The sequence below is a fragment of the Labeo rohita genome, chromosome 15, assembly GCF_022985175.1.
Source record: "Labeo rohita strain BAU-BD-2019 chromosome 15, IGBB_LRoh.1.0, whole genome shotgun sequence".
Lineage (NCBI taxonomy): Eukaryota > Metazoa > Chordata > Actinopteri > Cypriniformes > Cyprinidae > Labeo > Labeo rohita.
Window position 1 is genome coordinate 22,043,102 of NC_066883.1, and position 18,014 is coordinate 22,061,115.

The following is an 18,014-nucleotide window of genomic DNA, read 5'->3' on the forward strand; positions in this document are numbered from 1 at the left end:
CTCTGGTGAAGCCTGAATGGGCCTGCATGGAAAATGTTGCAGGCGCACACAAATCAGTGCATCACAATCTGTCACATCTTGTTCTGATAAGTCTCATGGTGTTCTCTACATGAGTACAATCAAATAGTCCCAACACTATATCAGATGAAATATACATAAGAGAAGGTTTGTTCTGTTTGTTTAATGCAACCGTCTTCAAGTCAAAGATCCCTTAACTGATAAAGTTTTGAAGACAAGAACACTTGAATATTAGGTGATATAAAACAGAATGATGCCTAAAACATGTATATATCATATAATAATGTACAGTTGCGGTCAAAGGTTTGCATCCCCCTTTGAGAATTATTAAAAATGTTAATTATTTGACCAAAGTAAAAGGGATCATACAAAATGCATGTTATTGTTTGTTTAGTACTGATCTGAATAAGATATTTCACATAAAAGATGTTTACATATAGTCCACATGAGAAAATAATAGTTGAATTTATAAAAAATGACCCGGTTCAAAAGTTTACGTTCATTTGATTCTTAACACTGTGTTCTTATCTGAATGACTCAAAGCTGTTTTTTGTTTAGTGATAGTTGTTCATGCGTCCCTTATTTGTCCTGAACAGTTAAACTGGCTGCTGTTCTTCAAAAAAAATCCTTCAGGTTTCACAAATTCTTTGGTTTTCCAGCATTTTTGTGTATTTTAATTCTTTCCAACAATGGCTGTATGATTTTGAGATCCATCTTTTCACACTGAGGACAACTGAGTCTGACTCATGCAACTATTACAGAAGGTTCAAACGCTCACTGATGCTTCAGAAGGAAACACAATGCATTAAGGGGGGTGAAAACTTTTGCAAGCGCAAGGAAACATTTGGATATGTATTTGTTTGTTTGTTTGTTTGAAGTTAAATTAATATTTTATGGAAGCTTGTTTCCACCAGGACAAAAAAAAAAATGGGTAAAAAGGTCATTTTTGTCTCATAATTCATACTTTTTTCTCACACTTCTGAGGAAATTCGGAGGAAAAAAAAATTAAATGTTGCATTTTAATTTATTATATTCTATTCTGTGGAGGAAGCAAGCTTCCAACATAATGTTTTTGGTCGAAACTATGTTGAAGACCCCTGATCTAATATATTTATTAGTGATGGGATCACATGGTCTTTACAGGATTTTTGACCAGTCATTATGGCTAGTTATTTTTGTTTTTGTGATAATTGTTCACTAGTCCCTTGTTTGTCCTGAACAGTTAAATTGCCTATGTTCTTCAGAAATCATTCAGGTCTCACAAATTCTTTGGTTTTCCAGCATTTTTGTCTATTTGAACCATTTTCAACAATGACTGTATGATTTTGAGATCCATCTTTTCACACTGAGGACAACTGAGGGACTCATATGCAACTATCACAAAAGGTTTAAACGCTCACTGATGCCTTGAAATGAAAAACGATGCATTAAGAGCTGGGGGTGAAAACTTTTGAACAGAATGGAGATGTGTACATTTTTCTTCTTTGCCTAAATATCATATCTGACAAGAGTTGTGACCAGTCATCATGGCTATTTTTTTTAATTGTCTAGTTAACAAATTCTTTTTGAATAACAAGTTTGAGCTTGACCATACAGAAAAAAAACATCAAAACACTGTTGTAATTCTCATATTTATTGAAAATGGTAAGGAAAAAACAATACAAAATTCATGTAGAAATTTTACATAGAAAATTCCAAATGGCAAAAGTACAAAGCTAGAAAATGAGTGACATGAGTTTAGTGTAAATCTGACAGTACGGATAAGGCCTTTCTGCATCGGAGAACAAGTGTTTCGCTGACAAATCACAAGGTGGCCACAGGAAACAGACCACGCAACTGTTTTACAGGAAGTCATGAGACAGGCAGCCACAGGAAAGACATCTCTGCTCCACAATATGCCATTAAAACTCTGTACTGACAAAGCCAACGCAGGCAGAAATGTGAGTGGTTAAAGGAGTTTTCCCACCGACTTGCCACAGTTTTTCAAATGTGGTTTTTGAGGGAAGTGCTTAAAACCCATAACAGTGTTATGTATATGCAAAAATCCCAGACAGACCTGGATGTGACATGCTGATTCGTAGAGAACTTGTCTGTTCAAGTATGATGGCTCAGTTTGGCTCAGTTTAGTCCTTAATGTAATAAATTACAGCAGAAAAAAAATATGAATGGATTCATTTGACAACCTTCAGGGGAATGTCGACAAATATAATAACAGAGATATTTGGTCCATAAAACACAACACTAATGAATATCTCCATGCTTATTTAATCCATTTGATCACTGCGAAACTTTTTTTTGTCAATAACAAATCATCAAAATAACCAAAAGTACAAATTCTGGACAAACAAAATAAATTAGCTTGTGCTTCTCAAATCCTTGAGAATTCAATGCGCAAAGTACGTTTTTAAAGGGGATTTTTTTTTTACAAGACTCCACTTTATAAATTGCAAATAGGTAGAAATTCACTGGATTTTATAACAAATGCTTTCCAGTGTTGGTCCAAAAAAACACATGAAGAACGAAACAAAACTGAAATTGAAAAAAGGAACTTAATGTTAAGTACTTTAAGGTCATTTCAACAAAATATACAAACCACATTAAGAAACAAACAAAAAAAACTCCCTGTTTATTCTATCCCGTCCTTTTTTTCTCAAAATATGTACATCCATACAAATATTAACACTGCTCTCCAGCCAATTCATTAACTAGTGGTCTGGCTTTCCCACAAGGCTTCCAGCCTCACTCCTGTACCTCCATTGGAGGTGACCAATCTTTGAATTAAGTGGCAAATTTGTGTCCCGAAGTGTAGATTCAGGTAGGGGGCGACGGAGTCGCTTAACCCACACACCATGCACTGATTGTCCCTAATGGCTTTAGTACACAAAGGGCTGAAAAACGGCGTTAGCAAGGCACGGTGCTCCATTAGTATAGTACGTGAGCATTCCATTATCTCGATTATCACCCGTTTTACATTAATGGTGTGCGGGTGCGTGGTCGCCACTGGTGACTGATAGTGCAGCACAGTTATTGCTCCTATAAGGCAGCTGAGAGGAGAACCCACGACATGTAAAGCACTTCTGGGCCCGAGGCGCTACGCATATCTAATCAATCTGTTTGCTTCAGAGCGACCCGGCGTAATGTAACTTCCTAGCATTGCGGTTGAAGTGTACGCAAATGCGCCGAGGGCTACGCACCCCTACTGACGTCTATGCCGGGACACACGCTTCAGTCACTAATGCTACATGAGAAAGATGATGTACAAAACAAACCACATACAAAGAAACAAACATCTGATCCTGCAGAAAAGTCCCAGAGTCTTTAAATGGTCGGCAGGAGAGCGCCTGCACTCTTCCTGTGACGTAACCCGTCTGTTTATCTGAAGCCGTGCTGATAGAGGGCATTGATGGTGTCGGCGACAAATGCCACGAGCCCGTGGTACAGGCCTCTCCAGTTCTGCCAGCGTGGGACGGCATTCTGAAACAGAAAATGAGAGGAGAATGAGCTCATCGTGTGTTTTATGTAACGCAAAAAGTGAAAGGGAACATAAGAGGCACAATAAAACTTGTTTTTGTACACAGCATCTGAGCGCTCTGGGACTGTAAAACTAAAAGCTGCCCTACTTAGATTTCTTGTCATCTGTCTACCATTGTAAAAAAGATGCAACTTTTGGGTACTTATAACTGAAAAAAGATTTCATTTTAATAAGTAATATACAGTTGAAGTCAAAAGTTTATCTGCAAAATGTTAATTATTTTACTAAAATAAGAGAGATTATACAAAATGCATGTTATTTTTTATTTAGTACTGACCTGAATAAGATATTTCACATAAAAAAAATGTTTACATATAGTCCACAAGAGAAAATAATAGTTGAATTTATATCTTGTTTTTTTTTTCAGCATTTTTGTGTATTTTTGTGTAGGTTCAAACGCTCAGAAGGAAAAATTATGTATTAAGAGCCGGGGGGTGAAAACTTTTGAAATTTGAAGATCAGGGTAAATGTAACTTATTTGATCTTTCGGGGAACATGTAAGTATCTTCTGTAGCTTCTGAAGGGCAGTGCTAAATGAAAAAAATGTAATATTTAGGCAAAATAAGAAAAATGTACACATCGTTTTGTTCAAAAGTTTTCACCCCCGGCTCTTAATGCATCGTTTTCCCTTCTGGAGCATCAGTGCACATTTGAACCTTCTGTAATAGTTGCATATCAGTCCCTCAGTGTGAAAAGATGGATCTCATCATACAGTCATTGTTGGAAAGGGTTCAAATACACAAAAATGCTGAAAAACCAAATAATTTGTGGGACCTGAAGGATTTTTCTGAAGAACAGGAGGCGGATTGACTGTTCAGGACAAACAAGGGATTCATGAACAACTATCACTAAACAGAAAAAAAAAAAAATAGCTGTGGATCATTCAGGTAAAAACACAGTATTAAGAATCAAGTGTATGTAAACTTTAGAACAGGGTCATTTTTATAAATTCATCTTTTGTTATCTCTTGTGGACTATATGTAAACATCTTTTATGTGAAATATCTTATTCAGGTAAGTACTAAATAAAAATAACATGCATTTTGTATGATCCCTCTTATTTTGGTAAAATAATTAACATTTTGCAATGTATTTGAATGTATTTCAACACTAAATTGCATGTTAAAGGAATAGTTCACCCAAAAATGAAAATTCTCTCTCTCTTTTCATTTTTAACATCATGAAGGCAAGTAATGAATGACTTAATTTTAATGTTTGGGTGAACTATCTCTTTAAGTGTTAAAAAACATTGTCATGCACTCTCTAAGTACTACAGGTGTGCATTAAATACTATTAAGCGTATGTCTTTTACACAAAAGTATGAAGTTGATTTAGGTCTGTGCCTTAGTTTCTTCCCTGTGTGGATTGAATTTTGAAACTTTGACTTTGTGTAATTAGCTTTTTCCACCTGTTCTATCTATGATCGGCTATGAGGTAATTGTTTAAACTTTTTTGACCATTAGCGAGGCTCGTATGAAGATACAAAGCCGTGACAATGTGTGTTTGAGCGGGAGTGTGTCTCAAGGTTTATGTTAGCATAGATGTGTACGTGTGTGTGCATAGACACTGGGTGGGGTGAGACAGTCCCAGACAGACAATGTCTGCAAAGTGGAGTCGAGAGAGGCAGCACATTACTCGTCAACAGCTGCTATGAGTCATCCGCTAAAAATAACTCCTCAGAGGGGGGGAATAAAGTGAAAGAGAGGGAAAATAAGAGAGTGACAGTGAAAGAATGAGCTAGAAGCAGAGAAAGGTGTAAGATGGATAATAGAGACACAGTGTTAAAAAGGTCAGGGTTGCCACACCTTTAACTTTTATTTAATATGTTTATTTTAAAATTAAGTATTTAAATATTATAGAATTAAATTAAAACCAATTCAAATCATTTGTCAATTAATCAAATATTACTACTCAGTAATCTCTCATTTTTCCAAGTAATCTCACAAGTAAACAGACCTAAAGGACAAAGAATACATTAAGTACAGTGTGGGTTTCATGTCAATATTTTTGTTTAAATAATTTTAATAACATAACAAATAAAGGCAGGCCTATTACGACTCATTGCACAGATCCAAAATTCTGAAACATATCCAAGTTTTTTTGTGCCGTCTGTTTACATCTACCTCAGACAAATCAAAAGCTTAAGATAAATAATATTATTCTTTTAAAATAAAATATTTTATTAAAAAATTATATTTATTATAGAAAGTAAAATCCATGACTTCTTAAGATATAATAAATGTCCATGATTATTATACTATAAGTAAAATTTTATAATATTAAGCAATATTTTATTATAAAATATATTATATAAAATACAGTTTTAAATTTTAAAGTTAGTTAATGTTAGTAATAAATTATATTTACCATAGAAACTTCAATGACTTTTCAAAGTTTATATATATATTAAAATTTTGTAATAAATATCAAGCATATATTATTATAAAATACATAAAATATTTGAAAATTGTATATTATTAAATAAATTATTTCAGTAACAATTTACATTTACCATAGGAACTACCATGACTTTTTAAAGTTTATATATATATATATATACATATATATATAGAATAAAATATTAAAATATAAACATAACATTTAATAATAAATATCAAGCACTATTTTATTACAAAATATATTATAATAAAACATAAAATATTAGATAAAAATTGCATATTATTATTTTACTAACAAATTATATTTGCCACAGAAACTACCATGACTTTTACCACGATTTTACCATACACGCACACACTAATATACTATATATAATATATGTAAGACTATATATATACACTATATATAATATATATTTTAAAAAAAAATTAAAAATGTATAAATATCAAACATAATTTTCTTATAAAATGTATTACACAAAATACATAAAATATTATATAAAAATTGTATATTATTAAATAAACTATTTTACTAACAAATTATATTTACCACAGAAACTACCATGACTTTTCACAGTTATATATATATATATATATATATATATATATATAAACATTGTTAAATAAATATCAAGCACTACTTACTTATTTTGTTTATTTTAGTAACAAATTATATTTGTATATATATCATTTATATAGAAACGTCCATGACTTCTTAAGATTTTACAGATTTTCATGAGTAATCTAACATTTTATAATAAATATCAAGTAATTCTTTGTTATAAAAAATTATTTTTTTATTATAGAAAAAAATATTCAATTAATGATAAATTTACTATAAAAATGATTCATTAACTAATTCTATTTATGCAAAAAACTTCCATGATTTTAAAGATTTTATTAATGTCCATGATCTTACAATTTTAATGCAGATCCCTGGAAGGTGCAAGAGACGGAAGATGGAATACAAGACCAAGAGAAAGTGTCTGTGTGACTAAGGGCTCAAACTACAGGGGGGACCAAAAAGGACAAGAAACATAGAGAAGTGATTGAGTTCAAGATGGTGGGAGGAGGATCTGTGGTCCACCAGTCTCACATGTTGATAAGAGAACAGTATACAGCATGTGAGCATACATGCTGCATACCTACACTGAGCTTTTGTTGCCCTGCTAGGGAAGTCCCTATCATGTCATTCTTCTTCAGTAAACAAAGTCGTCATCCAGTAAAAACACACTGGTATCAAAGTTCAGAGAGGCCACACGACAGGTCACAGATTTTCTGCACGTGACCGCGTCGGCAGATGCCTCGAACGAGACATACTGGGTTTTATTACATCGCGTGTGTCGCTGCAGGTGTGTCAGCATGTGCGGGAAACTGGGACGAATGTGTAAAAGCAATTGACTCAACATAAAAAGTGGCGCGCGCCCTTAAAAATAGGTAAATAAAAGAGCGGAGAGCTGCACGCTGAGGCAAAGCGTTGACGTCATGTGTGTTTGTCTGAGAAGACAAGGGGGAGGTGGGTTTGGTTGAGGGGGGAGGGGAGATTAGGCTCTGTTTACTCCTGTTCGCTTCACCGACTAGCTCCTCACGCGATACAACAGGGATCCAGAGCGCGAGAGAGGGAGGGAGGGAAGGTTATTAAGTTCAGCCACAACTGGAAACTCGACTCTAGTCACAACACTCACTACAGCCTCGTGAATATCATATTGATCCACTTACTAGAAGACCCACTGGAGGCTAGATTTGTGCACGCCCTGCCACACTCCCTCGTATTCGCAAACAGACTCTGCCTGTTTACTTTAATGACGCTTTGGCACAAACTGTGGCATATTTAAACTGACGCAACTAGACAAACATGATCCTTACCCTCTGAAGAAAAACAGCGTTCATCTCGTCTCCGATGGTCTTCAGCTGTATGGCCACCCTCTCTACCGCCTGCTCCTCCAGCCTGGGATCGTCCACTGCGGTGGAGCTGCTGGACGTCGAGTCTTCGGAGGAGCTCTGGCTGTCTGTTAGCAGATCAGGCAGGGGAAGCCGCCTTTCTCTGGGGCTGGAGAGTTCCTGTTCTGTACCTAAATCAAAACAAGAACAGTAAAATAAATACTGACTGTACAAAACTCCCTCTTAAAAATCTTGAATAGATCAGTGTACACATATTAATCATTACTCGGTCAAAAATACTTATTTTTAACTTCTAAATTAAAAAATTCATAAATACGTACATATAGTTTCAGTCTTTAAATAAATTTAGATATTTTTGTTTCTTTGAACCCTTTCCAACAATGACTGTATGATTTTGAGAGCCATCTTTTCACACTGAAGACAACTGAGGGACTCATATGCAACTATTACAGAAGGTTCAAACGCTCACTGATGCTTCAGCAGGAAAAACAATGTATTAAGAGCCGGGGGGTGAAAACTTTTGAACAGAATGAAGATGTGTACATTTTTCTTATTTTGTATTTAGTACAGCCCTTCAGAAGCTATAGAAGATACATACATGGGTCCCAGAAGACAAAATAAGTTAAATGTACCCTGATCTTCAAATTCCAAAAGTTTTCACCCCCTCGGCTCTTAATGCATTGTGTTTCCTTCTGAAGCATCAGTGAATGTTTGAACCTTCTGTAATAGTTGCATATGAGTCCCTCAGTTGTCCTCAGTGTGAAAAGATGAATCTCAAAGGGGACCTGAAGGATTTTTCTGAAGAACAGCAGGCAGTTTAACTGTTCAGGACAAACAAGGGACTCATGAACAACTATCACTAAACAAAAAAATGTGGATCATTCAGGTAACAACACAGTATTAAGAATCAACTTTTGAACGGGGTATTTTTTATAAATTTAACTATTATTTTTCCTTGTGGACTATATGTAAATGTCTTTTATGTGAAATATCTTATTCAGGTCAGTACTAAACAAAAAATAACATGCAGTTTATATGATCCCTATTATTTTTGGTAAAATAATTAACATTTTGCAGATTCTGCAAGGTATATGTAAACTTTTGACCTCAACTGTATATACATAAATTTTACACATTTGAACTAGTTTACAACCTGAACTAAACCTTTATTTAATAAAACATACATTTATATAAAATCTAGAGAGATTTGTTGACCTTGACACGATTTTGAGGGTCTGAAGGGGTACTTTTTATATTTTACCACTTCCTGTTTTATGTTTTTGTGTTTTTTTGTGCATGTTTCCGTGTGTTGGCGGCACCACGTGAATTTGACTTAGTAGACAAAGGTGTATTTGTAACACTTTACAATGAGGTTCATTAGTTAACATTAGTTAACTACTTTAGTTAACATGAACTAAGAATGAACAATACTTCTACAGCATTTATTAATCTTAGTTAATGTTAATTTCAACATTTACTAATGCATTATTAACAGTTAATGCACTGTGAACTAACATGAACAATGAATGACTATTTTATCAAAGAAATAATAAAACATTTTACCAAAATACTTATTATGCCAAAATACTAAATTATTTTTTCAATTAGATGTTTTTCTTCACATAACCCTAACATTTTTAACTTAAATTTTAAAAAACATTAAAATTGTTCTTAATTAGGAAATAAAAAACAAGAGGTCAATTCATGTCATTTGATGTACACATCTTAATGTATTTTTGAATAAATTAATAATTAAGATTAAAAATATATAATTGACTCATTCATGTTCCTCAGCACTCATGGCTGTTTTAAGCATACTGTTTGTACTTAAAAGACTAGTTGTGCAACTGATCCATTGAGAGTCGTTATGTGTTGTCATACTATCTGTTAATTCTGTCAAACTATTACCAAGGTTCATTTAGCATAACTACTTTGAGTAAAAACGCCACTGGGGCAATGTTAACAGTTCTCATATCATTTCATGACAAAACCGTGATATATGCGACTGTCGCACAAGTTCAGTTAAGGCCGCTATTATTTAACAACCATTAAACAGGCAGACATGCAAAGAAGTGGGTAATCTAACCAAATACAGATTCAGCAGAGATTACAATAGCAGTGAGATTTCAAACACAATGGCGAGCCAAATTCTCTATTGTACTTTAGTATGCATGTGATGTCATATGTTGAGCCACAATGTTTGTTTTGTTAGGTCGGTTCTATAAGCACGATATAACATTCACATGCTATTCACTACAGTAACGGTAGCACCAATACCATCTGATTAACTGTATGACCGATCAGTAACTTTCATTGATTGAATGCAAACGTCAAGTCCTTATTGTTTATGTAAATATATATCATCCCTGAATAAGTACTACTATTGTAATATGTGACCCTGGACTACAAAACCAGTCTGAAGTCACATATTAGTAGCAATAACCAGCAATACGTTGTATGGGTCAAACTTATCGATTTTTCTTTTATGCCAAAAATCATTAGGATATTAAGTAAAAATTATGTTCCATAAAGATATTTTGTAAAAGTTCTACCGTAAATATATCAAAACTTAATTTTGGATTAGTAATACGCATTGCTAAGGACTTAATTTGGACAACTTTAAAGGTGATGTACTCAAATGTTTTGATTTTTTTGCACCCTCAGATTCCAGATTTTCAAATAGTTGTATCTCGACCAAATATCGTCCTATTATAACAAACAATACATCAATGGAAAGCTTAGCTTTCAGATTATGTATACATCTCAGTTTCAAAAAATTGACCCTTATGGCTTGTTTTGTGGTCCAGGGTCACATATGGGATAACACACTACCTTTTTTCTTTACTTGTAGCTCCTTACTTGCTAACCTTATGTGACTACTTAAAGGGGACATCAGATGACCATTTTCCACAAGTTGGTATAATTCTTTAGGGTCTTCATGACATACTTTGGTTAAAATTTGTCAGTGGTCATGTAAATCACCCTTTTTACCCTATCAAAAACAGCTCTGTTCACAGCGAGCTGTTTCGGTGCATATCTCTTTAAATAATAATGAGCTACTGCTGACTCCACCCCTCTCTTTAGTTTTTTGTGTATTTGGCGGCGTGTTACCAACAAAAACAAAACTACACAACACTGTGTCCTCAGTGGCGGGACAGCATACAACTGGCCAAGGACAGAAATATGCTAATACATGACAGTCCATCAGCGGTCGTGGGCGGGGCCTGAGCAATATGACATCATACTGCTCATTAAATCAAAACGGATTGGTAATTGAGACTGTTTAGGTTTTTTGGGGGTTTAAAAAAAAGGAAGTGAATGGATTTTTATTATTGTAAAGTGGTTGTATCCACACACTGCTAAGACACATTTATACGCAAACACTACATAAAAGTGTGAGTGTTTTAAAAGATTAACCATAAATAAGAATATGTTTTTCTTGCTTTCCACGCAAGTATGCACAGAGAAAATGCCTCCGTGTAGAGGATTAGAGGCGCAGCCGTAAGAATCTGCTGATCCTCGGCGCAGGTGACTTGAGAGAGCGGGAGCGCTGGGTTCTGGCTTGTTGCCAGGGTAACTGCAAGCCGGTGCAGCCTGAGCTGAAATCCAGCCATTGGTGGACAGGAATGAGGGGTTGGCTGGGATAGGGTGGACAGTTGGAGGACAGGGAGGGACCAGGGCAAGGCTATCAGCTAGTGAGGAAAGCCTTCAAGGAGGAGTGTCAGCAAAAGTGTCAGATAAGGTTAACTGATAGCTAAAGTGAGGTTAAAAACATGAGGAAAAGAGGAGCGAGAGACACTGAGGCGATACGCGATTCTCTGTGACAGGCCGGCATTGTGGACTGTGCAGCATTTGACAGGAAGCCAACAGCTAAGAACATGTCTAAACATGTCTCATCAAGAGCTCTCTGACTAGGGAGGGGAGGGCACTTCCTGGTGCATTTTAACCCTTGGAGTCAAAGCCAGTGATTTTCTGAATCTCATTTAAATATATTATGTTAATGATTTTCCAACAGTGCAAATCACATAAAGCTAGAATCTAACCTGTATTATCCCTGAGTGGATTGTCCTGCTGCTGGACGCTGTCCGAGCTGAAGGCATCTTGTGTGGAGACGTGGGTTAGTGGTGGTAAGACAGTGCTGGTTTGTGTAGCAATGGTTCGGTGCCGGTGGCAGGGCGGGATGATGCTGCCGCTTGGCCAGGCGTCCTGACGCAGTACCTCCATCCGGCAGCTGTTCGGTGCTCCGGGGTTGCGATCAGCTGTCCTTCTTTCCATCTCTGGCCGGGCCATACCAGATACAACCTTGAAAGTAGAAAAGCAGAAACATGTTACAGAAAACAACAGACGTGTTTGCATGCCATCTGTCTGGTTTAAAAGTGCAGCTGGATGCAAATGACATCATATGTTTTTGCATGCAAATTAAAGAGCAGAGGAGTCGAAATTATTTTTATTCTATAGCCCAAAATAAAGATGAAAATAACTGTGCACTCATCTAGATTTAACAAAATAAACAGTTATAATAAAATAAACAAATAAAATAATAATTCAAAACTTCAAACCCAAAAAGATAATAAATAAATACATTTGCAAACAGTTTATCTTAATGGAACAAATAATAGTAATAAATAATGATAATAATAATAATAATAACAAACATTATAAAATGAAAATAAATTTGCAATCATTTAGACAATGTAATAATAATAATCATAAATCAAAACTTAAAAACAAAAAAGATGATGAAAATAAATTTGTAAACTTTTAGACTTAATGGAACAAATAAATAATAATAACAATAAATATATAAAACCCAAATGATGATTAAAATAAATTTTCACTTATTTAGACTTGATGGAATAAATAATAATAATTATAAAAACAAAAAATATAAAATAAAATACATTTAAATGTCAGACCCAAATGATGATGAAAATAAATTTGCAATTATTTTGACTTAAAGTAATAATAATAATAATAATAAATAAATAAAAACTTCAAACTCAAAAAAATTATGATACTTAATAATAAAAAATAATAAAATATATATATATAAAATAAAATACATTTAAATATCATACTCAAATGAGGATTAAAATTTGCAGTCGTTTAGACTTAATGGAATAAATAATAATAACGACAAACAAACAAACAAAAAATAATACGTTTGCAATCATTTAGATTTGATATAATAATAATAACAATAATAATAAAATAATAATAATAATAATATCAAAACCTTAAACCCAAACAATTATAAAATAAATTTGCAAACATTTCAGACATAATGGAACAAATAATAATAAAAAATGAATAAATAAATAAATAAATACAAAATATATAAATAAAATACATTTAAATTTCAGAACCAAATGATAATGAAAATAAATCTGCAATCATTTAGACTTAATGGAACAAATAATAATAATAATAATAGTAATACTACTACTAATAATAATAACAATAATACACTTACGTAATATAAAATAAAACATCATCCCCAAGTAATGATGAAAATAAATTTACAATCATAACCTAATGAAATACATAATAATAATAATAATAATAATAATAATAATAATAATAATAATAAAATCAAAACTTCAAACCCAAAGGATGATGAAAATAAATTTGCAAACATTTAAACTTAATGCAACAAATAACAATAATAAAACAATAATAACAAAAATATATATAAAATAAAATACACTTAAATAACAGACCCAAAAATAAATTTGCAATCGTTTAGATTTAATGGACGCACATTTAAGAAAGTCAAAAAATAAACAAAAATCAAAACATCCTAGCAATGCATTTTTCTTATCTGACCCAGCAACCTATATTTTGAGCGTCCACAAGATGGCAGAAACTACAGCCTCGTGTTCACGGATGTGTTTGTAAACAAATCCGTGCACGCGAGGTCACACACCGCTTCTCCCGCGCTTCAACTCGATCTTACACGCGACAGTGAGTCTCTTTAACACTCGGTGCATTTAAAAAAGCTTCATTCCACTGGAATGCATATTACATTTTCCTAATTACGACACTGACTATGATTTTATCGATTTGTCTCAATTGGCAGCAAGAGCTGGTGTGGAAATTTTGAAGCGTCGGAAAAACTGGCAACTACAAACGCAAAGCCGGTGACTTGTTCAGTGATGCAAGGTTTTGAAGAGGTGGAAGATTTTGGAAACTGACAGTTCATTGACACACAGCACAGTTCATATGCTTGTTTTATTATCATCTTTAAATAGCCGGTTGTCATACTACAAACGTTACACGTTGTACAAAAATCAAGTAATGTAAGTGCGTTTTGAAGCACAGTAGCTGGTTTTTAGCTGGTCTGAGCTGTTTATTTGTGGTTGACCAGTTAACAGGTTCCAAAACCAGCTTGACTGACCACCTGGTAGCTGGTCGAGCAGCTTGCACCTGAACAAATGAGCAGCCCAGACCAGCTAGAAACCAACTGTATTCCAAAACACAGCTATAATCTTAAACTGGATTTTTCAGCAGGGGAGAAAAACATCAAACCCCTCTTTTTTGCACGAACAGTAACATGTTAACTAAACGACACATTTCTCTGATCGAACCCTTAAAATGACTTTTAATCGTGCAACACAATGCTGATCCTGTCATTTTTAATAATACTTTTGATAAATAATAAGCAGTAATGTGCCACATATCGATGCCTGCAAACAACAAAGAGATGCTGGTTCAACAAGAATAAAAACACACTTGTGCTTACCTTCAAAATGTGTTGTAAGTCAGTGGGTGTTATTCCAGGGTTGTAATGCTCTGACACCAGTTATGTGTCGTGCTTTAAAAACACTGCATTAGATGTCCGTTCATGTTATTCCACAGCCGGAGGAAGGAAAACGGTGTCAGTGTGTTTAGATCGGGAGTTAAGTCGTGTGCTTGTGAAGATGAAGCTGTTGGGTTATGATGACAGCAACTTGCTTTCACTCCCGCGAAGTGCTCGCTTAAAGCCACACCCCTCCTGTCTCACAACAAGTCCTGACATGCTCGTCATAGAGAGCGGACCCACACACACACACACACAACAGTACAGGAACTAACAGCCCTTCACGCTGTTGTTTGTTGATTCGCAATCCGAGTGGCTCGATGTAGTATGTACTGACTGTGCTGTACTGAGTACTGAGATCCTGCCGATGCTTATCGGTTTCCCAGTGTATTTTATTGGTGTCGCTGTTTTGCATACAGTACTGCTGTATATATAAGAAAATGAAAAAGTTAAAAAAAATTATATATATATTTTATTTTTTTGCACCCTCAGAACATATATATATATACACACCACCGTTCAAAAGTTTGGGGTCAGTAAGACTTGTAATAGTCTTTAAAGTAGTCTCTTATGCTCATCAAGGCTGCATTTACTTGATTAAAAATATAGAAAAAAAACAGTAATATTGCAAAATGTTTTTACAATATAAAATAATGTTTTTTATTTTAACATACTTTAAAATAGAATTTATTCCTGTGATGACAAGCTGAATTTTTATCAGCTGTTACTCCAGTCTTAAGTGTCACATGATCCTTCAGAAATCATTCTAATATGCCGATTTATTATAAGAATGATCAATGTATTGATCAATGACCAAATATTTTTTGGAACCTGTGATTTTTTTTTTTTTCAGGATTCTTTCATGAATAACAAGTTTAAAAAGTACAGTGTTTATTCAAAATATAAATATTTTATAACAATGTAAATTATTTGTTATTAACTTTTAATAAACTTTTAATTATTAACTTAATACGTCCTTGGTGAATAAAAGTATTAATTTCTTTAAAAAAAAAAAAAAAAAAAAAAAAAAAAAACAATAAAAATGTACTGACCCCAAACTTTTGAACGGTAGTGTATGTTCTGAGGGTAAAAAAAAAAAAAAAAAAAAAAATATATATATATATATATATATATATATATATATGTTCTGTGGGTGTAAATAAATAAAAATAAAAATACTGAGAAAATGACCTTTAAAGTTGTCCAAATGAAGTTCTTAACAATGCATATTACTAATCAGAAATTACGTTTTGATATATTTACAGTAGGAAATTTACAAAATATCTTCATGGAACATGATCTTAGTATCTGATTTTTAGCGTAGAAGAAAAATTTATCATTTTGACCCATACAATGTAATTTTGTCTATTGCTACAAATAATACCCGTGCTACTTAAGGTCCAGGGTCACATATGATCTTTTATTCATCTGAAGCTTGATGGATTACAATGTAATGTAATGTAATTACATATGAACTGTACTAGTAATTCTATGTGATTGTCATTCTTATGCCATTGTGTTATTATTTATGACAGCACACATTCAGCACGACTGACTTGCCACTGTAATGTAAAAAACAAACAAGGAAACAAACAGAGTATTATATTAAATGTGTTGTTAACTGATATTTTGTTTGCAACCGTGCAAATTTCATATAAATTTGTTGTGCCGTTTTTTAAATCTTGCAACAGTGGTAAACAAAACCAAAACCAAAACTATACAAAAAAAAACAAACAAACAAACAAAAAAAAAAAGCATTTTGCTATTTAATATATAGTATGAAGCCCGTTTCCACCACTGAATAAAAAAATGTAAAAAGGTAATTCCGACTTTCTGTTTCACAATTCTGACATTTTTCTCACAATTCCGTGATATAAACTCACAATTGTGAGAAATAAAGTCTTAGAATTACGAGATAAAAACATGCAATTCTGACTTTTGTTTCTCATAATTCTATATAAACTTGCAATTGTGAGTTATAAAGTCCAATTTCGAGGAGGAAAAGACGTGTTTTCAGAATCGCGATTTTACATCTCACAATTCTGACTTAAAAACTCGCAATTAAAGTCAGAAAAGTCAGAAACTCACAATTGTGAGAAAGTCAAAATTGCCAATTATAAACTCGCGATTCAGAGGAAAAAAGTAAATTGTAGATATAAACTTGTAATTGTGAAGGGGAAAAAAATCACAATTGCGAGATAAATTCACAATTCTGAGAAAGAAAGTCATAATTGTAAGATAAACTCGAAGTTCTCAGGACAAAAAAGTCACAATTGTGAGATACAAACTCGAAATTCAAAAACACAATTGTGAAACCTAAATTCGCGATTTTAAGAAAGTCACAAGTGAGAGATATAAACTTAAGATTCTGAGGGGGAAAGTCGGAATTGTGAGATATAAATCGCAATTTTGAGGGAAAAAAATCACAATTGTGAGATATAAATTCGCAATTCTCAGAAAGAAAGTCACAATTGTGAGATTCGCAATTCTGACTTCATAACTTGCAGCTGAGAGTTTGTCACGCAATTCTATCTAAAACACAGATTTGCTCGTTTATATTACACAATTCCGACTTTATAACTCGCAATTGCGAGTTTATATCTCAGAATTCTGAGAAAAAAATTACCGTCGCAATTACCTTTTTTATTATTATTTATTTTTTATTCAGTGGCGGAAACGGGCTTCCACAAATGTAGCATTTTTTCCAGATTCAAACGTTTCCCATCAAAACATTTTTTCTCCAAAAATACCTCTGTGATTTAATAAGCCATGCTAAGGCTAATATGCCAATTTAAAAGGCATATTGACATTCGCTAAACTGTAACTGTAAAAAACTAATGCTCTTTGATGTTAACACAATGCTTTTTAATATCAAACAGTCGCTGATCATTGTTGTGCAGCGCTCGTAACAAACTTGAGCTGGGCTAATAGTCCATTTAATTATGCTAATCGAATATGGGATTCCCCGTTTTGATCCCCTTTGACCTTTGTGCAGCAGCTTCCGACTGCATCCTTTGTTTAAATGCAGATGTCTTGGGCATGATGGAGGACGCTTTAGCTGCAGAGATACGGAGACCTGTTACCCCCAGCAGATGAGGCGCTGCGACAGCATACAGGGGAATCCCCACGCAGGTACATGTCTGGGCATACTACAGCCCCACGCAGACTGCTCTGGGATGGCATATGTCCTGTCGGGGTGTTGCCATAAAATTCGTTAATTTATAGTTGATAGTTTTGAGTAGCAAGTTGATACTGTTCATAAGCTGTTTATTGTGAGCTCCCATAGTGATAAAATAATTAATATATATTTATTAAGATAAATAAATATAAAATAATTTATTTTAAAAAATCTTTAAAAAATATAT

The 18,014-nt window shown here is 33.7% G+C and overlaps 1 protein-coding gene across 1 annotated transcript; it reads right to left on the reverse strand.

Moving 5' to 3' along the window:
* Nucleotides 1-1,633: 1,633 nt before the first annotated feature.
* Nucleotides 1,634-14,835, reverse strand: bbc3 (BCL2 binding component 3). The gene is made up of 4 exons (XM_051129912.1): nucleotides 14,593-14,835; nucleotides 11,894-12,152; nucleotides 7,815-8,020; nucleotides 1,634-3,492 (listed from the first exon to the last, which is right to left on the reverse strand). Exons 2-4 carry the CDS (start codon nucleotides 12,138-12,140, stop codon nucleotides 3,391-3,393), a joined length of 555 nt encoding a protein of 184 aa, XP_050985869.1. The 5' UTR covers nucleotides 12,141-12,152; nucleotides 14,593-14,835; the 3' UTR covers nucleotides 1,634-3,390.
* Nucleotides 14,836-18,014: the final 3,179 nt, after the last annotated feature.

Excerpts from the sequence above, each read along its gene's own strand:
- bbc3 (XM_051129912.1), bottom strand. The coding sequence starts at position 12,140 with ATGGCCCGGCCAGAGATGGAAAGAAGGACAGCTGATCGCAACCCCGGA. Across the intron at positions 8,021-11,893 it reads TCCACTCAGGGATAATACAG|GTACAGAACAGGAACTCTCC; the intron begins GTTAGATTCTAG and ends GTTTTGATTTAG. Across the intron at positions 3,493-7,814 it reads ACGCTGTTTTTCTTCAGAGG|AATGCCGTCCCACGCTGGCA; the intron begins GTAAGGATCATG and ends TTTCTGTTTCAG.